A 22,056-nucleotide genomic window follows, 5' to 3' on the forward strand; every position below is an offset into this window, starting at 1 on the left:
AAAACTTGATGTATGAACCTGTTACTTAATGGGGAGACAGTTCAATAACTGATGTGGGTATAATGACTATCCATATCAGGAAAACCAGAAATTGAATCTTCACACCATTTACAAAAAAAAAAAAAATCTATTTCAAATGGATGAAAATACTTAAATATAACAGGGAAAACTTTAAAACTCTTAGAAGAAAATACAGGAGATTATCTTTAAGACCTTGGGATAGGGACTGTTTGCATAAGCAAAATATACGAAGCACCAGCCATAACTGAAAAAATTTTTCTATAAAATAAAAAGTTTCTGTTTATCAAAAGAAGAAAGGACAGTCCATTAACAGGGAGGGGTTGTTCGCATCACATTCCTTCATTTATCCGTTATAAATATTTATGCACTGCCTGTCATGTGCTAAGAAGTATTCTAAATGCAGGGACAAAAGATGAAAATCTCTGCTCTTCTGGAATTTCGTTCCATTGAGAAAGACATGGGTTTTAGACCACAATAGGCCCTGGGAGAAGGCACAGCAGAGAAGGGGTATGAGACATGGCAGGGGTGGGGGTGGTTCCAGGCTTTGATGGCTATGTGTCCAGACAAGATGTCACTGAGATGATGACTTCCAAGCAGAGATGTCTGGGTTTGTGAGGAAGCTGAGCAGGGGACGTCGGGGAGCAACACCAAGCCCTGCACCCACCCTGTGCCTGCACTCACAAGGGAGGACGTGGGCACACTGCCACAGCAGCAGCGTGGACAGAGGAGATGGGGGGCAGGGAAGACCTTGCAGCTGGAGTAAATTTTGGTTTATGTTGTGAGTGAGTAGGAGGATTTGGAGGGTTTTGTGAAGAGGAGTGACATGATTTGGCTTTTTAGACCAGACCTCTGGCTGCTCTGTTGAGGACACAGTGCAGGGCACAAGCAGAAGCAGCTAGACAACTTAGGGCTGTCTTCGTTTGGGCTATCCCAGGTGGACCCCAAGACAGGTGATCCCCAGGAATTCCAGGGGAGTGATGGAGTGGGCCAGGGAAGGGAGGCATCCAATACAAGGTGCTATGAAGTCAGTTAGCATTGTGGGTCCTAATGGGGAGCTCTAAGCCTTAGTTACCCCAGCAAGTGACTGGGGTATTTTTCACCAAGTGCTGTCTGCCACTGGTTGAAGGCTGGTGGCAGGAGGGGGAGAATTCTCAGGAAAAATAGATGTAGATGCTGACAACTGAGTATCAGCCCTGTGGGGATGAGTGCCATGAGCATCACTGCAGAGAGCCCAGCAGAGGGACTGGGTGTTTGGGCTAAGGCGAGAGACTGTCATTCTGGATGTATTTTCCGGGAGAGCTGTAGATGGACCAAATGTGGGTGTGACAGTTGAGGCAAGAATGACATCAAAGTCTGAGCACTTGGAAAATGGGTTGTCATTAATGAGAATGGAAAAGAATGTGGGTGGAACAGGTTTGTTGTGGACAGTCAGGATGCAATTTGTGCATGTTAGATTTGAGTTGCCTGGTGGCCTTCTCAAAGGAATTGTGCAAAAGGTAGTTGGACAGATGGGCCTGGAGTTTGGAGGAGAGATTCATGCCAGTGGCGTAAGATTGGGAATCATGAGCATATAAGATGGTATCGGATCCATGAGACTGAATGAGGTCAGTAAAGGAGAGAAAAGAATGAGCTATTGAGGTCTGCGATGTGCCAACACGTAGTGACAAAGGCATAGCTGGAGGACAGAGAAGTTTTCCAAACCACTAGCAAAGGTTAGCGTCCAGACTCTGCAAGGCTTTTCTGTGATCAGTAAGAAAAACAAAAGTGACCAAATTAAAAAATGAGCTGAAGGTATTTTAATAAGAAACAGAAATGACCAGGGGTACCTGGGTGGCTCAGTCAGTTAAGCGTCCAACTTTAGCTCATGTCACAATCTCGTGGTCTGAGAGTTCAAGCCCTGCGTTGGGCTGTGTGCCGACAGCTCAGAGCCTGGAGCCTGCTTTAGGTTCTGTGTCTCCCTCTCTCTCTCTGCCCCTCTCCTGCTCAAGCTCTGTCTCTCCTCTCTCTCTCTCTCAAAAATAAATAAACATAAAAAATCTTTAAGAAAAAAGAAACAGAAATGGCCAATAAACACAGGAAAAGATGCTCAAGCTTACTTGTGATCAAAGAAATGTAAAGTGAAATGATATTGAGATATCATTTCACACCCTCTGGTTTGTCAGACAGGAATTCTGACCATGCCAACTGGTTAGCAAGGAAGTGGGACATCCAGAACCTGCACAGTACTGCAGGGGTGTCTGTTGGGCAACCTCTTTGGAAAGGTGTGGTAGTCCCTAGAAAGTTGAACATATGCATGCAGCTCAGCACCTTCTCTCTTAGGGACATATGCCAGAGCGCATCTGGACTGGTGACCTGGGGCCACTGTCACACACGTTTGTGGCAGTGTTGTTTTCAGTAGCAGCAGAATGCGCCAATTGTCACGATACAATAACATAGGGAAGCCCACGCACACTGTGAGTATGAGGGTGACCTCCATGTCCAGAGAGGTGCTTCTCACAAACAGGGTTGGCTCTCCATGGCTTAAAAGTTTGTCCAAGTCCAAAAAGGCTGCGCACAGTATCGTCCCGTTTTACAAAGGTTAAGAACAGTCAAGTAAAATGCATTTTAAGAGTTTGTGGTAAGACAGTAAAGAGAAGCACTTATTAACACGAATTAAGGGTAGCTACTATGCCCAGGCAGGAGAAAGGGAGACAGGATGGGCTTCAAAGGTAATGGTGACATTCTTGTTTTTTTAAGCTGGGTGAAGGATATATGGTCTTTTTATTTTTTATTATTTTTCTTTAAAATGCGTCTACACACATTTATACATATTCTTTTGTTTATGTGGCATGCTTCACGGTTTTCAAAAATTAATAATCCAAATAATCTGGGCAAAAGTCCAAGGGTTCTCATTTAACACAAAAACGGAGGTTCTTATGTGCCACCAACTGTTGGTGTTGAGACATTGCCCAAGTGTTTCTCATCCAGAGATAGTTTGTACTATTGTGGTGTCTGGGAGGAGCAAGCTGGCTGCTGATCCCTGCAGGCCTCCTCCTTGGACACACGTATCTTTGTTTCCCGGATAAAGGGATCCAAACATTGAGCTCCCAGGACACAGCTCTGGGGGTTTCTTCATGTGTATGCGTCCTTGCCAGAGAGGGCAGACTGATGAGAGGGCATCAAGGGTGGGGCGTGCCAGTCGTGCAGCGAGCACGATGCCTTCTAGGGGAGCCTCCCCCTCAGAAGAGGCCCACACACAAGGCAGAGGCCTTCTGCAGTGCAGGTGACCGGAGTGGCCCAGTGTCTTACTTCAAGTAAGCCCACCATGGCCGCTCCCAGCAGCCTCTGATGCCCAGCAGGGCTGGGGGTAGGGCTGAGAAGCCACTTGGCTTGGAAGCTCCACTGTGCCCTGACCACTAGCACTCTCAGAGCTCAGTCCATCACCCTGTCCTGCCTAGAGGAGAAAAGATGAAAGGAAGCCGTCGTGTGGATTAGTGGTGTCTTTATTTATTTATTTTTTCATCTGTAGTCACTTCATATGTTACTTTGTGAATGTACTTTTTTTTCCTTAGGCAAAAATATGAGTGTCAGTTCCCACCACCAACTTAACAATCAAAACAGAGCAATAGTCTTAACCAGGGTTATGTAGAGAGCGTTCCCAAGCAAGCATAAAACTGACATTGATTTCTTTGCCTGGAAATAAAAAAAATAAGTGTCTGTGAGTCATCTTTGGATTTGCATTACAAACAGGAATGCAAATGAATGCCACCCTGTCTGCATAACCTACAGATTTCAAAAATATGTTTTGATTTGATGCATTTTAAGCAGAATATGCAAAGTTTACTAAAATCCTAAAATTTTCCAGTTAAGTATTCAAAGTTTAAGTTTTTGCTTGTGTTGATGACTCATTTTCTCTTTTGTTTTCTGTTTTTGTTCTTGATTTACCTTAACCTACCTGCTGACTCACGCCATCCAACCAACATACAATGCGAAAACCATGTCTCCGTCTGTATGTTGCGCACCTGCTGCTCAAACATCCCAATTTGTAAATAATACGCAAATATCCATCCATGAAAACATCACATATAGGAAACGGTTGGTTTCGTGACTTTAAACGTTCTTAAAATCCTTGCTTTGCTTGCTGTGCTCCTGCTCTTTCTTCCATTTCCTGTGACCCCTAGCCACTGCCTTCCTGAGGTGTGTGGTCAGAGTCTGGCGGTACCCATTCCCTCTGGCCTCTTCTCCTCAGTTCTGGGGGTCCAACAGGGGCTTCTGAAGACCCTCCCGGGAGCCATTTGATTTCAGGAACTGGCTTTGGGTCTAGAGAGGAGGTAGGGTCTTCTTGAGTGAGGCGGGTAAGTGGCCAGTCAGTTTTTCCTGTTGGGATTCGCTCACAATTGGAGGGGTTTAGTAGGACATGAGTTTGGACCTGATCCTGTAGAGTCCATGGTTTCTCTTGCAACATCTCCCTTCTATCTGTCCCCATCATGCGAACAGACAAGGTCAGTTCTCCCCAGTGGCCTCTGATGATGTCTCCTAGAACGTTCTTCCCAGACCTGCCCTTTTATAGGGAATCCTCCCTGGGGCTCAGGGCTGGCGGGGATTTGAGATTCTGTCTACATGATTCAGCAGGGGTTGTATAAGGCCTGACCGAGTAGGAAGAGGGGGTCTGCCCCAGGAGACAGTGGAACACAGGGCTTGTGCATGCAGGCATCACTGATCCTTGTCAGTGTGTGCCCTTGGTCAGGGAGCTTGTGTGGCGTGCAGGCGGCGTGAACTGGGGCTTTCTCCCAGGCCTTTAGGGATGTTTGAGAGGAGAGCGGTTACCAGGAACAGAGGCTGTGACTGGAAATTCACATAAAATAGCAAATAGTTGAGATTCCTATTACAGAAAATCAGTGTTGGTGATAAAGTATTTCACAATTGGAGCAGAAAAGCTTGAGTTTTGAGAAAATGCCATTAGCCGCCACAGAAATCCCAAGCAGTGTGTTCTGCGTGGGCTTCGACCCACTCAGGCCTGTTCACAGCCCTGCCCTGTCTGTGCGGGAAGAGCACCCCCTTTGTGCTCCCCCTCTTCGTTCGGAGTGCACGCCTCACCTGACATGCTGGATACGCAGGGCTTTCCTTTCTTTTCTTCATCATCGTCACGTGAGAAGCGAGGAGGGGAGCAGTTTGTTCCATACTAGCTGGGCCTCAGCGCCAGCGTGGAGTGTGGCCCCCAGCTCACATGCACAGGTCACCCTGCTGTGACCCTGACTCGAGGCTTGATGGTGGGTGCAGGGGATGCCAGTCTGGGCCTGGGGCCAGTTAATAACCCTTTGTGGGGGGCATGTTTCACAATGCCTGGCGCACTTTTAAATCCCTTTCCTCAGTGATTCCTCACTGTCTGGGCACGATGTCCTAATGTCTCTGTCTTGTGAATGAGGAAGCAGGGACTCCAAGGAGCTAGGAACCCTCAAGATGATCAGCTACCACGTGAAGGGATGTGGTGATGCATCTTTGGGGTGCTCTAGACCCTTTGTGATGTAGAGGCAGAGTAAGGAAACAGTAGGTAAAGTAGTAGGTTGTCCCTGGTGTGACAGAAACCATGGACTCTGGTAGGATAAGGCAGGCTGTGTCCACCTCCAAAGGGTTGGCTGGGGCCAGAGGTGACTATGCACAGCCACGGGGAGGCTGCCGTGTGCTTGCTGCCCCGCCCTCCTGCATGCAGTCCGCATGGTGGTTCCTGGCAGCTCCCACCCCGGGTGCAGCCACAGTGTGCTCAGCCTGCCATGCTGCGCTTGGAGTGTCTGTGGCTGCTGTCACCATCCGTCCTCATGGCTCTCAGGGCTGTCTGTCTGTTGCCATCCCCACCCCTCTCCTGGGTGCCCACTGGAGCCCTGAGAAAAGGAGTCTGGGAGGGGGTGGGGTGGGAACTTGAGTCTCAACAAAATATAGTCAGTGACTTGTTGAATGTTGCATTTGTGCATTAAGTAATTTGGGTGAATTAATGCCTTTCCCTGCCTTGTTTGTCTTCCAACCCTTCTTTCTCACCCAGAAGCCTATATTTTTCCCAGTATCTTCAGGAAATCTTCTGGTCTATGCCCGTGGCCTGAGTAGAGTGCTTTGGGCCGGGAAGATGCTGACTGGGTTATAAGTCTTGGCCTCTCCAGACCCAACTGAGCAGATGGTTTCAAAGTAGAGACCTTAGGAGAGGCCAGGCACTTGGAAGCCCCCTCCCCTTCCTCTGATTTATTGTCTTGTACAAAGGATTTCCTGGCACTGTAGACAGAGTCCCCCTCCCATCCTTGTGCCTGTCCTCCTGAGGTGCTGGCTCATTTGAGAGTCCTGGGGCCCATGGAGTGAGTGTGGGTGCTTCTCAGCCATCGTGTACCACTGAAATTCTCTCTCCCCAGCACAGCAGGTGAGGGAGCTGTAGGCAAAAAACTTGTGTACACTCCAGGGTCACACCCTGCCGTCCCCTTCCGCCTTCTTGCTAATCTGGACCACAGTTGGCACCTCCTGCGACTGCCAGACCTCCCACCCCATGACTCCCATGTCCAGCCCTCCAGCAGAGGCAGTCCAGAGTCTCCAGCCGCCCTGGTGGAAACCAAAGGAGCAGACAAGGGCTGGGTTGGGGCCGCCGTTCACAGAAGTAAGAGAGAGACTGGTCCCTCCACTGAATGCCTCATCCCAGCCAAGACCAGATGGGCAGTCCTGGAGGGAGGGCACCCAGCTCTCCCCAGGCTCCCAATGCCTCCTGCACGTGCTCCTCTGCTGCTGCTCTCATTCAACATGCTGTGTTCTCTTTTCTCTTCATTTGACCACTGAATCTGGTGATACGATGTGTCTAAGCCTGAGCTGCTTGCATATGTTAGAACCCTCAAGTGGCAGGAAGCTGCTCTCAGGCTGTGGGTGGGCACCTGTTTTCTAAGCAGACAGAGGGTGGGAAGCGGCCTGGGTCTACAAGCACCCCCATCTCGTGGATACCACCCAGAGCCGTGCTCCCTGAAAGGGAGGTGCCAGTAATTCGAGGTGCCCCTGGGCCAGGGCGGAAGCCTCACTCCCAGGTAATCTGTGGAGTCCAGAGATAATTGTTTCTTTTTGCGCTTGATTTTGAACCCCTTGGATGAGGGAGCAGTGCTAGTTACCCTGGGATCTCTGGAGCTGAGACCATTTGTGGATTTTGTAAGTGGCTTCCATGGTGTGAGCAGAGTCACCGACACTTAAGCCTCCTGTGGTGACTTGTCTGTAGGCGCCCAGAGCAGCCCCAGGGGGAGTGCTTGCCCCTCTGCCAGGTCCCGGGGCTTCACTGACTGTGTGGAGAAGGGAAGGGCCCTGCCACCAAGCCTGGGGTGGGGCCCTTCAGAGGCTCTCAGCGGAGAAGCAGTTCCGCCCAGCGCTCAGACGGCTCGGCTGTGTCCTGCAAGAGGTGGTCGGTGTTAGAGGCCCAGCCACAGTTGGTCTCCTGGTTCCATCTGGCAGCAAGGAGCTACTTCTGAGAACTTTTCTCTCTGTCCCTCCTTGTTGGGTCCAGGGGAGCCTAGAGTGGTGGGGTTTCTTTGATTTGCTGCATGAGAAGTGATTTGCAACGACAAGCTTTACTTCTGGAAGGTTTTCCGGTGGCCAATTGCTGCTTATACTGTAGAGCAGTGACTTTTTGTTCATCCTCTCTCTGTATCCACTTTTCTTCAGACCACAGCAAGTCAGGGAGAGGTGGGTGGGGACCAACGTGCCTGCGCTTGCAGGAAGCTGGTTTCCGCAGGTTAGAGAACAGCCTCTCTTCCCTGCAGAACAACTTCATCAACCTCAGCTTCCTACGCCTCTTCCGTGCTGCCCGGCTCATCAAGCTGCTCCGCCAAGGCTACACCATCCGCATCCTGCTGTGGACCTTCGTCCAGTCCTTCAAGGTGAAGCCCAGGCACGGCCAAGTGCCCTGACCCTTCCCTTTGTCATGCACAGTGGTGTGGCCACCCCCTCTCTTGCCACCAGAGCAGCCCCCCTCTTGGAGGCTCCTTGTCGGCACCTATTTTCCTATGGTAGTTTATAAATACACTTTAAGTTATCCAGAGAGTATCTTGATAATGCTCACTGACTCTGAGATAAGCTTTATGGCCGATTATAGATGAAGAAACTGAGGTGGTCGCCTGGTAGAGGGGCTTCATGGTCAATGGGGGTGGATCTGTGGTAGCTGAGGTCTGAGTGGCTCCAGAGACCCGGCCACCATCCACTCCGCAGACGAGGCCCAAGCAAGGTGGCCGTTGGGCCCTCCCTGGAGCTGCTCCGTTTCCTGCGTGTCTCCACAGGCCCTGCCTTACGTGTGTCTGCTCATCGCCATGCTTTTCTTCATCTATGCCATCATTGGCATGCAGGTGGGTGTGCCTGCCAGGATGGGGTGCATGAGGGGTTCCTGTGCCCTGGAGCAGAAGGGCACTCATCACAGTCATCAAATGATAACAATGACAAATTGACACTTAGTGATGATTTCTGCGAGCCAGGTATTAGTCTAAGCACTTCATGAACTTAATTCTCAGAAGGGCTGTTCTATCCATAAAGGACACAGAGGTTGGGCACCAAGAGGTTGGATCTGTTGCCCAGAGTGGGGATAGTAGCTGTGGGAAGTTGCACTGCTGTGCTCCTGAGTGGAACCCCACTGAGCCATTGATGGGCAGGTTTGATTGGGTGCTGGACCCCCGTGGTAGTGGAGCATTGGCACATCTTCCTGGTGCTGAGTGGCCTGCAGAGCAGCAGCTGGCCATGTGGATAGTCCAGAGAGTTGCCCTGATCCTTTAGAGGAAATTGTATATTACAGAAGAAAAAAGTCAGCAGGATCACATCAGATCGCTATACTGTCCAATTCAGCGTGGATCATTTAGATTGCTTTTATTTTGCCAAAGAACCCTTTGTCAGCTATTTGGAAAAACATTTAAAAGCCACAAAGCAGTGTTCCAGTTTTAAGCCTTTTGACATCTGGCCTCTTTCCAACAGTAGGGTGGGAGACGGGCCCAAATGTTCACGTGTAGTGGGAGAAGCCACTGTCTTAAAGGCTAGCTGAAAACTGATTTGTAAACTCTGTTTCAAGGATTAAAAAGTTCTCCTATTTTAAAATGTGCTGAGATCTGATGCTATTTAAAACAAATCTATATCTTTTCCTGCTTTGGTCTGTGGATGTACAAACCATAAATGTCATTGAGCTTTGTTTTTGGTGAATATGTGATAGTTCATGAATTTTTCAGCCAGATTCCAGATTTTAAGCCAAGTACAATTACTGACCTGTTTTCATTTCTAACCCTGAAACGATATCAATTAAAATGCATAAAAAGCCCATTGTGATATTTGCATAGAAATTTAAAAATAAACTTTCAAGTAATCTCATAGCTATTGCCAATATAATTACTGCTTCAGAATCATTGACGAGAGAGTCAACTTTCAAATGCTTACAGCCCATGTCAACTCAGCTCCAGGTCCCACTTTTACTAGGCATGCACACTTGCATCTGTGGACTTGCTGAGCTGTGGGACATTGACATATTTGGCCTTGGAGAGGGTTCCTCTGCCCTGGAAATGCACAGACACTATCAGAGCTGGAAGCCCTGTTTCCTGCAGCCCCTGCAGTAGTGGTGGTAGCTAAGGGCAGTGTCCTGTGCCTTATGGGTCTTCTGCCTGGCCACAGCTCCTGATGACCCAACAGTATCAGCCTGTGGCCTTCTTTTTTGTTTCAGGTATTTGGAAATATTGCCCTGGATGATGACACCAGCATCAACCGGCACAACAACTTTCGAACATTTTTACAAGCCTTGATGCTGTTGTTCAGGTGTGTTGTTTGGGAAGTCAGCCCACGCTCAGAGGCCTCTCCACCCAGGATGCACAGGGTGTGTGCTGACCCACGGGGCTACCCAGCTTGTGCTGGCCTCCCCTCAATGGACCTTTCCAGCTTCTCCCCTCTTTTCGTTGTCCTTTCCTAAGGGTTCCTGGGCTTCAGTCAGCCTGAGCCCCGTGTTAGTCTGACCTCCACCACCTCGTCTCTGATCCCTGACAGCGACCAAAACGCCTCTAGCAAGGCTGCAGCTGAGAGTCTGGGAGGACAGAAGGTGCCCAGCTAGGCCTTTTTTTGGTGTGCTGGCCATAAGCTTTCCGTCTGTTGGCCTTGTTGATTATGGTGATCTGTGGGATCAGGGGGAAGCAGAGCAGTGGGAACCCCTCTTGATACAGAATGTGCTACTCAGTGACCCAAGGAACTCAGCTGGCCAGAACTGCTGGTCTGAGTGCACCTCCACCTGCCCCCATGGCTCACAGGACTGCAATTCTCTAGGCCCCAAGTCAAGTGCCAGGGTGGACTCTTGAGGGCACAGAGCTTGTTTTTGGCCAGAGCTCCCCCCCCCCCCCCCCCCCCCGCCGCAAAGGTGTGCTTGGGAGCGCTTGGTGCCAGCTGCTGTTCTTAGGCACAGCACACCCTCTGTGGATTGGAGGCTGTTGACCATGCTGGTTTGAGGGCTGAGGGGAGAGGACTGAATGTGTCTCCTTGCCTCCAGAGTCTCTTCCATTTAACCAAGCCCACCACCGTGACCCTGGGAGCGAAGGAAGGAGCTCTTTTTAGTGGCTTGTGGAGGAGGGGTGCTGACATCATTCCCTGCCTGGTGCCCCTTCATAAGGTGTCCACACTGGTGTTTATGTATGTAAATGCATCAGGCTGCTGCAAGGCCTGTGCTGGGGGATGCCCAGCACCGCTAACCCCGTGCAGTGCACTCTGGGGCATGGGGAAGTTCTTGTCTGGAGGGAGATCAGAGCCAGGTCTGCTTTGCTGAGCTGCCTGGAGGGAGTGGTCTGACTCTTGTTTTTTATATCAGACGGACAAGTGTCCTTAGGCCTACGCTTTCCCCAAATAGAATCATTTCTCTGGATTTTAGCTATTATGTTAATTTTATCTCTTCATTTATTAATGTCCTGCCTTTGCTGCAAGAGTTGAGGCAGGCCTGTGAAACCAGCCTTAGTTTTAAGTTTTTGTTCTCTGAGATCTCTTTTCCTCCCTGATCTCTATGTCACACGTGTACACCAGTGTCAGCCAGGCCTGGCACAGGGCAACTGCTCTGCAGGAAAAGGCCCCTACCCCTAGCCATTGTCAATGAGGAGTGGGATCTACTTGTGCCCACAACTGGCCATAGAAGCACACCAAATTAGGGAGACTCAGGCCTCTGGTCTGCCTGTAAGTCTCGTGCACATCCTGCCCTTGTGCTGGCTGCATATCCAGGGACAAAAGTCCAGGAAGAAGGGTTCTCCAGGGTGGCCACTGAGGTTGGGGGTTGTTCTTGGTGTGTTCAGGAAACAGCAGAGGCTGATGTGGCTGGAGTGGACTGAACAGGGACCACTGGGAAAGAACAGGCAGCAGGTGACACAGAGCTGTGGGAAGTTGAGTGTGAATTTTGGCTTTTGCAGTGAGACAGAGGTTGGTTGAGAGAAGTGACCTGATCTCACCTGTGTTTAGTGGGCCCACTGGGCTGTTGTGCGGGGAGGATCAGTTAGGAAGCTGTTGCAGCAGATCAAGGGAGGTGATTGTTGCTTAGCCCAGGGTGGTGAGAAGTGGTAAGATTCTGGCTGTTTTTTCATAGTAGATGAGGTGATGAATAGAGTGTGGTGAGCAAGAGAGGAGGCAAGGATGGCTGAGGCATTTTTGTCTTAAGAAACTGGAGGGATGGAGTCACCATTTTTTGAATCAAGGAAAGCTGGGTGGAGGGGTGGGGGAGAGACCAGGAAGGCTGGTGGGCTCTGTTGGCTTTGAGGTGGCAGAGATCCATGAAGGGGCGCTCACCATGGTGCTGAATTTTGGCGCAGTGCCTTATTTTCAGTAAATAGTTCTTTCTGAGTTAATGATCAGTCCTAATGCCAGAGGATTCTTTTCAAGAAGCATGCATCTCTTGGGGCGCCTGGGTGGCTCAGTCATTTAAGAGTCCCACTTTGGCTCAGGTCATGATCTCGCGGCTCGTGGGTTCAAGCTCTGTGTTGACAGCTCAGAGCCTGGAGCCTGTTTGGATTCTATGTCTCCCTCTCTCTCTGCCCCTCCCCTGCTCATGCTCTGTCTCTGTCTCAAAAATAAATAAACATTAAAAAAAAGCAGGTGTTTTTTACCCATACCTTACACGTGAGCAGGTTCTCTGCGGGAGGGAACCCAGAGAGGGTGTGCACTTGAACCAGCTCTTCTGAGATCCCTTCCCAGGCTGGTACAGGCCTTCCTTTATGGGCCTCATAGCTCTGCCATTCTTCTCAGGAGTGCCACTGGGGAGGCCTGGCATGAGATCATGCTGTCTTGTCTCAGCAACCAGGCCTGTGATGAGCACGCCAATGCCAATGAGTGTGGGAGTGACTTTGCCTACTTTTACTTCGTCTCCTTCATCTTCCTTTGCTCCTTTCTGGTAAGTCCTGGTCACTGTGCCCATGTGTCCACCTGTCTCAGTCCATCCTGGGTCCCCCTACATCTGTGACTGATCCCTGATACTGATTCATGTCACATTACAGTCTGATTCCATGTTGATGGTCCTGTATCCCCTGAACTGATGACCTCATTAACCCTAAAAGGACCCACCCTGTGATGAGCTCCTGTGGGCCTTGCCTTTCCTTCTTAGAAAGGGTTTAGATTTTCCATGGGACAGTTGTCCCTTAGTCTTTAGCCTCTGCCATGGTGCTGGGATACAAAGAAGCATCACTCCAGCCGTTGTGCCTGGGGCTGATGAGCCTCAGGAAACTGGTGGTTGGAGAGGTCAGTGGACTAGGTCCTAGGAGTGTGGATTTTATTCCAAGTCATCAGACACCGCTGGGAAACTTTGAGCTGGGGCATGACACGATCTGCGTGATGTTTTAAAATCTTGCTCTGGCTCTGGCTTCTGGTCAGGAGAGGCTGAAGAGTGGTCAGGGAGATTATTGGAGGTAATAGTGCCTAGAGAAGTGTGGGGATGAAGGGAGTTGAGGTGCATTTTAAAGGTAGAGCCAACATGACTGATGATTAAACACAGGCGTGAGAGAAGAAAAGAGAGAAAGTGTTGCCTGTGGTTTGCTGGGGTGGTGGAAAAACAAGCCCTGTGTGCTGCCAGCAGGGATGTGAGGTGGTGCAGCTGCTGTGGAGAACAGTAGGGTGGTTCTTCAGTAAAGTGAAAATAGAAACACAGTATGATCCAGCAGTTCTGCTTCCGGGTGTATGCCAGAATTGAAGGCAGGAACTTGAATAAATATTTGTACGCATACGTTCATAGCAGCATTATTCACAACAGCAAGAAGGTAAAAGCAATCAAAGTGTCCAGCAGCAAATGATTGGTAAACAACATGTGACGTGAACGTACAAGGAATATCATTTAACCTTCTAAAGAGAGGCCGTTCTGACATAAGCTACAATATGAATGAACTGTGAAGTCATTATGCTAAGTGAAATAAACCAGTGAGAAAAGAAAAACACTGTATGGTTTCACCTTTGAGGTCCCCCGAGCAGTGAAGTTTTAGAGACGAGGACAGGATGGTGGGTGCCAGGGGCTAGAGGAGGGGATGGGAGTTAGGGTTTAATCAGGACAGAGTTTCGGTTGGGGAAGATATAAGAGTTCTGGGGCTGGACAGTGGGAATGGTTGCACAACAGTGTGAATGTGCTTGATGCCATTGAACTGCACACTTACGGGTGTTTAAATTGATAAGCTTTTTGTTATGCATATTTTATCACAATTTTTAAAAATGATATTAAGAAAGACTTAACCTAAATCCTATTCAAACTCTTTGAAAAAATAGAAGAGGAAACACTTCCTAACACATCCTGTGATGTTGGCATTACCCTGATACCAAAGCAGGGAAAGATGCCCCAACAAAAGAAAACTACAGACCAATATCCCTGATAAATAGACAGTAAGAATCTTGAATAAACTAATTCCAACAACACGTTAAAAGGATTATATACCATGATCAAATGGATTTATTCCAGGAATGCAAGGATGCATTTTCAACAAATGAAAATCAACCTATGTGATGAGGAAAAGACCCACCTGATTATCTCAATAGATGCAAAAAAAAAAAAGCATGTGACAAAACTCAATATCCTTTCATGATAGAAACACTTATAACATGATGAAGAACATTTATGCAAAACGTATAGCTAAGATGTATTCAGTGGTGAAAGACTGAAAACTTTTCCCCAAATACCAGGAATAAGACAAGGATGCCCAATTTTATCGCTTCTATTCAATTCAACATTGTGCTGGAAGGCCTAGCTAGAGCAGTTGGGCCAGAAAAAGCAACAAAAGGCATTCAGATTGGAAAGGAAGAGGTAGAGCTATCTCTAGTTAAAGATGATGTTATTGTATATATAGGATATCCCAAAGAATACACACACGTGCACGTGCGCGTGTGCACGCACCACACACACACACACACACACACACACACACACACACAGTACTAAAACTAATAATTGAGTTAAAGTGTCAGGGTACAAAATCAACACACAAAAATCAGTTATGTTTCTATGCAACAGCAATAAACAACCTGAAAATGGGGCACCCAGTTGGTGAGCATCCGACTTGGGCTCAGGTCACGATCTCGCAGTTTGTGGGTTTGAGCCCCGTGTTGGGCTCCCTGCTGTCAGCACGGAGCCCACTTCAGATCTTCTCTCTCTCTCTCTCTCTGCCCCTCCTGTGTTTGTGTGCGCATGCTCTCTCTCTCTCAAAAATAAGTAAACATTAAAAAAAAACCACAACAACCTGAAAAGGAAACTAAAGAAATAATTCCATTTCCAGTAGCATCCAAAGGGACAAAATATCTGGGAATCAATAAATACCCATGGAAATGAAACACTTGTACATTGTGAACTGCAAAATATTACTAAAATAAGTTAAAGATGACCTAATTCAATGAAAGGACATGCATGCCCATGGATCAGAAGACTCAATGTTAGTAAGGTGGCAGTATCCCCACAAAGTGAGCTCCACATTCAGTGTGATCCTTGTCAGAGCTCTAATGGCCTTTCTGCAGAAATGGAAAAGCTTATCCTCAAACTCCTTTGGAATGGCAGGCAACTCCAATTAACAAAAAAGATCTTGAAAATTAAAGACCAAGTAAGAGGACTCATATTTCCCTATTTCATAACTTACTACTATAAAGCTATCATAAATCAAAACAATGTGGCTGAAAACACTTTTCCAAAGAAGACATACAGATGGCCTACAGGTACATGAAAAGGTGCTCGACATCACTCATCATCAGGAAAATGCAAATCAAAACCACAGTGACCTATCACGTCACACCTTTAGAATGGCTTATCATGAAAAAGACAAGAGATAGCAAGCATTGGGAACGATGTGGAGAAAAAAGAACCCCTGTCTAGTATTGGTAGGAATGTAAACTGGTGTAGCCACTATGGAAAACAGTATAGAGGTTCCTCAAAAAATCGAAAATAGAACTAAAATATGGCCCAGCAATCCCATTTCTGGGTATATATCCAAAGGAAATGAAGACGGGATATTGAAGAGAAATATGCACGTCCGTGTTCATTGAAGCATTACTAACAGTAGGCAAGATACGGAAACAACCTAAGCGTTCATCAACAGATGAATGGATAAAGAAGATATGATACACCACACACACACACGCACACACACACACACGCACACACACACACACATACACTGGAGTATTATTCAGCCATTGAAAAGAAGGAAATCTTATCATTTGTGACAACATGGATGGATCTTGAGGGCATTATGCTAGTTGAAATAAGCCAGACAGAAAAAAGACAAATACTGCATGGTGTCACTTGTATGTGGAATTTTTTTTTTTGTTAAGTCAAATCCATAGAAACAGTAGAAAAGTTGTTGCCAGGGACTAGGGGGTTGGGGAAATAGGGAGAGGTTGGTAAAAGAGTACAAACTTTCATCTATAATATGAATAAAACCTGATGATGTAATATCAAACATGGTGACTAGAGTGGATAACACTGTATTGTATAATTGAAATTTTCTAAGAGGGTAGAACTTAAATGTTCTACCAAAAAAAAATGTGATCTATATGTTAATTAACTAGACGGTAAGAATGCTATATATATCAGATTGACCCAAAGTACACTTTAAATATCTTATAATTATGTCAGTTATATATATCTCAATAAAGTTGGTGGTGGGAGGGGGACACTGTGGTATTGGTATAGCCCAGTGAGGTGGGATTGAGATTTCTGAAGTAAGTCCAAATATGTATGGACAATTGATTTTTGACAAGGATGCCAAGACTGTTCAGTATGGAAAGAATAGTTTTTTTAAGAAATGTTGAAGGAGGTGTCTGAATGGCTAAGTCAGTTAAGCCTCCACTCTTAATTTCATCTCAGGTTATGTTCTCAGGGTTGTGAGATCAAGCCCTGTGTTGGGCTCCACACTGGGTGTGGAGTCTGCTTAAGATCTCTTTGTCTACTTCTACTTCTTTCACTCTCTCTGTCCTAAAAAAAATGATGAGGAGACAACTGGGTATCCACATGCAAAAAAGTAAAGATGAACCTCTATCTCACCACATACATATAACTGAACTCAGGATTGAGGAAAGACTTAAATGTAAGAACTAAAACTATAAAATTCTTAAAAGAAAGCATAGAGGGCAGATCCTCATGATCTCTGATTTGGCAAAGGATTCCTAGATTTGACCCCAAAATCACAAGTAACAAAAGGAAAAATAAATTGGACTGTGCAAAATTAAAACCTTTTGTGCATCAAGAGGGATTATAAAAAATGTGAAACTACACTCTAAAGAATGGGAGAAAATATTTACAAATCACATATTTTATAAGGGGATAATATTGAAAACACATAAAGAACTCTTAGTACTCAACTAAAAAAGGCAACCATACAAAAAATGGACAAAGAATCAGAATAGACATTTTTGCAAAGAAGATATATAAAATGGCCAAGAAGCACATGAAGATATTCATCTTTGGTCATTACGGAAACTCATATCAAAACCACACACTCCCTTGACGCTCATCAGAATGGCTATAATAATAATTTTTTAATGGAAAATAACAAACATTGGCAAGGACTTGGAGAAATAGTAACGTTGTACATTGTGATAGGAATGTAAAATGCAGCATCTTCTGTGGAAAACAGTTTGGCCAAAAGGTGGAAAGAATCCAGATGTCCGCCGGTAGATGAATGGGTAAACAAATTGTGGTATATACCTACTATGGAATATTATTCAGCCTTAAAAAGCAGTGAAGTTCTGACACATGTTAAAATATGAATGAACTTCACAAAGTCATGCTAAGTGAAAGAAGCCAGGCACAAAAGATCCTATGTTGTATGATTCCTTTTATATGAAATATCCCAAATAGACAAGCCTCTAGATACAGAACAGAGATTGGTGATTGCTGGGGAAGGGGAGGAGGAAGGAATAAGGGAGTGATTACTTAAGGTACAAGGTATTTTTCTGGGGTGATAGAGAAATTTTAAAACTAGAGAGGTGGTTGTTACATAATATTGTAAATACATTAAATGACACTGAATTGTATACTTCAAAATGATTAATTGTATGTTATGTGAATTTCAACTCAATTTAAAAAAAAAAAAAAAAAAAAGCTGAGCTTTCAGCCTCTAGAGTCCAAAGTACTGACTCCGAAGTCACTGCTGTCCTTGAAGGCTAGCTAAGAGGAGAAGAAGATGGGGATGGGAGTTTGTGGATGTGAATTAGGGTTGGAAAGCAGAAGCAGAGAGCAGGAGAGGTTAGGGTGAGCCTGTGGGATCTAGGACCTTGGGGGAGCGGGCCACCGCCTGTGGGTGGTGGTGGCAGTGGTGGTGTGGCAGAGGCCTAGGGGCTGGCTGGGTTAGAGTGGCTTCTGCTGCTGTGATGACTTCACATACAGAATTTGGCCAGAGGGTAAGGGCTAGGATAGAGGGCAGGCTGAGGTCTCTTTATGTCACCCCTTTTCTCCTTCCTGTCCTACAGATGTTGAACCTCTTTGTGGCCGTGATCATGGACAATTTTGAGTACCTTACACGGGACTCTTCCATCTTAGGGCCTCACCATCTGGACGAGTTCATCCGGGTCTGGGCTGAGTACGACCCGGCCGCGTGGTGAGTGGCCCCCATGCTCTGTGGTCCTCAGGGCGGTCCATGCCACGGATCTTAGGACAGGGCTGGGTGGCTTCAGATCTGTGTCATGTGAGCGTCCCCCTCAGGTTTTGGTTGGGCCCACATGGTGGGGGGGTGCCGGGTCTCCTGTAGGTGGCACTCTCCTTCTCACTGCAACAGTGCTTTTACACCACTCCCTGGGCTGAGAAATGCTGTCTGAGACCCTCAGCCTAGCCCTTAGGAGGTTCCAGGGGGTCTGTGAGTCTCAGGGCTCTTGCTGAATGGGAGTGTACTGTTTCCACACAGGTCTGTTACATGAGGGTCGTAGAGGGCTCAAGGGAGAGGGTGTGGACACAGCAGGAGGGCTGTCTGTTGGGGCCTCACCATCCTCATGAAGCTTGGGGGACTTCATGGCAGAAATAACATTCTCCCCGATTGGCTCAGGCTTCTCCCTCTCTGCCATCTCCTTTGGGAGCAGGAGCCAACATGCATCTCTGTGTCCCCAGCCCAGGCTAAAAATAGTGGGTGCTTGGTGAACTTTTACTGAAATCAAAGGAGCTCTACCAGGAGGGGTCTAGTATGTGTAAGACCCTTTGGTCATGTTGGGAAAGGTTTACCGTATTGCATAAGTGAGGGGTGATTCGTTTCTAGACAGAGCAAGTGTGTCATGAGGGGACTGGCTTGGGTTAGAAGATTGTTCCATGATTCATGGGAGGGTCCTGCACACCCAGGACATACTTTTCATCCTTGGGGCTAGCAAAGCAGCATGGACTCACCATCTGCCCATTTGTCTGTTCCTTCATCACTTGCTCATTCACTTGCTTATTCATTCTTTTCACTCTCCCAAGTGGATACTTGAGTAGTTATTCAGGGCATGCTCTCTGCAAGGCCGAACACAGGACATGGAGGGGCCAAGAGACCTGGCTGCTGCTGGGTAAGGCGCAGGCCTGCTCAGTGCCTTCCTTGCTCGTGGTGAGCACTCAGCAGACATGCATGTGAATGAATAATGCATCAGTAACTGGGCGGGTGTCCATCCCTTCCCATGCTCTAAGGGAGCAAGAAGACTTTGAAGGTGGGGTGTAGCCTCTTCCTGCCTCCTCTCTCTAAGGCCCCCCAGCCTGCCCATGTCCCTCTCACACAGCTGTGTTTGGTCACCCCTTGTGTGGAAGAGGCCTGGAGAAGATGGTCAGTGTCCTCATGGCGAGGACTTCCTGCTCGCAGAGTGCCTGAGGTTCTACCTGTTTTTCTCTCAACTGAAGCTCAGCATGAGGAGTGCTCCAGAGCTCTCTGACCCCTTAAGCTCCTGAAGGCCTGGGAGCTTGGCTGGGGTCCCCAACCCCCCTCTCATCCAGCCTTCCTGGACCCCCTACCCTTTCATGTGAGGATCCAGAAAGGTGCTGCGTGAGACCCTTCCCAAGATGGGCAAACCCTGGAGCCACTGGCTACACCAGCAACCTTAGGGCACTTCCAGGCCTATAGTGTCTCTGGGTGTTTTTCACCATAGTGAAAAACTTACAATTTTCACACAGTGCAGAACAAGTGTGGCTCTTATTTATGTTTCATGATGTAGGTGACCATTTTTGTGGTTGGAGAGTCCTGTCATTTTGCTGATGCACCAGCACAATGGCCCTGCAGTACTCAGTATCATTCTGGCATCCATAGGCTCAGAGGCTAGGCATGGGTTCTCTAGTCAGGAGAGCCCAGTGAAGTCAGAGGGCTGAAGAGACTCCAAGTAAGGCAGGCTTGAGGCTCATTCTAGGAGGTTCATCTGGGCTGTGGTCTAAAGGCATGCTACTGTTTCTGGGCACGCTGCTTGTAGAGATGGTGTGGCAGAGAAACAGAGATGCTGTATGGGATGTGACTTGGACGAAGGGACAAAGGCAGGTCAGTGCGGGCCTGTGAGAGGGGAGGACTTCCCCCAAATATTTATGAACTATAGACCTAGGACTTCCCCTCCTCCAGCCACAGGTGGAGCAGAATTAGGACATACAGGAAATGGACTTGGGCCAAACCGTGGCTTTGCAGTGGTGCACTGGGGGCTCGGACTGTTTTCCAAATCCAGAGTTCTTGAAAGTAGGGCCTCTGGAAGGGAGATTGGGAACATAGTAAAGAAAGTGCTTATGGAAGAGTAGACAGCAGATACAAGCTCACCCCAGGGGTGGCATCTGGGAAGTAGCACACAAGACCACGGTCCACAAGTAGCACAGATGTGAGTCACAACTAACACTCAGACTTGTTGCTCCCACCTGTGGCCTGGGCTGAAAACAACTTGCCTCCAGATGGCAGGGGAAGGCCCAGCAGAGGCAGCTGAGTGGATGGAGTCTGAACCTACATTCTTGGTAGGACAGAGGGTGGTTTGAAACTTTCACTAGCCTCCCTGGCAGATGCAAGGATGTGGTCATCTTTGTATCCCAGGTGGCCACTCTGGAGAGACTTAGAAATAACACAACTTTGTGAAATTTCCCAAGCTTTTATATGGTGTGTATGTGTGTGTTTGCACCTGTGTGGCTATGTGAGTGTGTGCACAAGTGTATACATGTGTGCATGGGTGTGTTTGTGTGTATGTGCACAGGTCTGTGCACACATGTAGCACGTGTGTATGCATGTATGCAGCAGACATACATGTGTGCTCACGTGCACATGGTTTGTGTGTATGTGTGCAAGCATGCACATGTGTGATTGTGTGCAAGTGTGTGAACGCAGCGCATGTTTGTGCGTACGTGTGTGTGGACACATGTGTGCATGGGTGCACATGGGAATATATGTTTGTGTGTGTGCATGTGTATGAATGCACGTGTGCGTGGGCATATACATGCACATGTGTGTGTGCACACATGCTGTGGAGAGATGAAGAAGGCATGGGGTTGTTGCTTTCTGATGCCGCCTTCTCGAACCATTCTCTTTGTTGCTTCTGCCTTGCTTGGTGGTGAAGTGTAGAGACTCAAAAGGGGAATCACAGTCACACGTTCTGTGAGCTGTCTGTCACTTCATCTCGATGTTCGTCCATCTGCCCAGTCAACATTCCTGAGCATCCGCCGTGTGCTGGGGACCGGGGGCCTGTAGGTGGAGCAAGTGTGTGCTCTCAGGACATTGAGCCCAGTGGGACTGTGGGAAAACAGAGGAGTCATAGTGTGAGGCCGGGGGGGGGGGGGTATTTGAGGAGGGAGAGACTCCGTGTGACTGGTGACTCAGAGGAGGTAGCATCTGAGCCAAACTTAAGAGGGCAGAAAGGATTGAGCTCTAGAGATGGGGGTAAGGGTAGGGGTGAAAGGAAGGGGGTCTGTGTCTGACAGAGAAGAGAGCGCATTGCAAAGGGGCTGGAAGTGGGGCTTGGACAAGTTGAGAAGGCCTTGAAATTTGAGATACACAAGTAGCTTTGACTTTGTTTTGTAGGCAGTGAGGACAGTTTTTGAGTTGGAGTGACAGTATTATGCCCCTGCTTTACATCTGGTGTCATCTGAGGGGTTCGATGGCGGAAGAGAGAAGATGAGCCAAAGAACAGGCTGTGAATTGGGTTGGGTGATTATTGGGGCTGGGGGCTTTGCTGTGCTTCCAGCCCCTTTGTGGCTGGTCCTTTGGGTCCAGTGGAATTAGAAGCACCTTGGGTGAGGCCAGAGTGGGGCTTCTTCCTTCTTTCCAGAAGTCATTTGGAGCTGATTGGACTGAGGAGGTTCACAGTACAGGAAAGAGAAACATTGGTGTTGGCCGGGGTGCCCACCCTGGGACAAGGGAGTCTTTAGCTGGACCACCAGATTCCCGGAGATTCAGGAGGCAGGGACAGTCAGGAGAGCCAGGCACGGGGTTGCAGGCACTCAGGGAGCAAGAGGAGGGGCTGCCAGAGCGGGTGGGTGAACAAGGCCCCGCGAGAGATGGACCAGCGGTTTTGGTGTGTGCACGGTGGGGGCTTGGGACAGGGGCCGGCACTTGTTCTGTATGGTGTGTCTCCTGCCTGCATCAGGCTCTGGAAATTGTGTTGGGATTGCCAAGCCTCCCAGGCTCTCCAAGC

General features: G+C 48.0%; 1 protein-coding gene across 5 annotated transcripts in view; it reads left to right on the forward strand.

Moving 5' to 3' along the window:
- The window catches only part of CACNA1B (calcium voltage-gated channel subunit alpha1 B), a 190,721-nt gene that overhangs the window by 149,058 nt on the left and 19,607 nt on the right, over window positions 1–22,056 (forward strand). For all 5 annotated transcript variants that reach the window (XM_060608057.3, XM_060608055.3, XM_060608054.3 and 2 more), the window contains 5 exons: window positions 7,773–7,889; window positions 8,286–8,351; window positions 9,701–9,792; window positions 12,241–12,385; window positions 17,926–18,053. In XM_060608057.3, the coding sequence (XP_060464040.3) occupies window positions 7,773–7,889; window positions 8,286–8,351; window positions 9,701–9,792; window positions 12,241–12,385; window positions 17,926–18,053 (548 nt within the window). The remainder of the gene's footprint in view (window positions 1–7,772; window positions 7,890–8,285; window positions 8,352–9,700; window positions 9,793–12,240; window positions 12,386–17,925; window positions 18,054–22,056) is intronic.

This window comes from Panthera onca, chromosome D4, assembly GCF_046562875.1.
Source record: "Panthera onca isolate mPanOnc1 chromosome D4, mPanOnc1 haplotype 2, whole genome shotgun sequence".
Lineage (NCBI taxonomy): Eukaryota > Metazoa > Chordata > Mammalia > Carnivora > Felidae > Panthera > Panthera onca.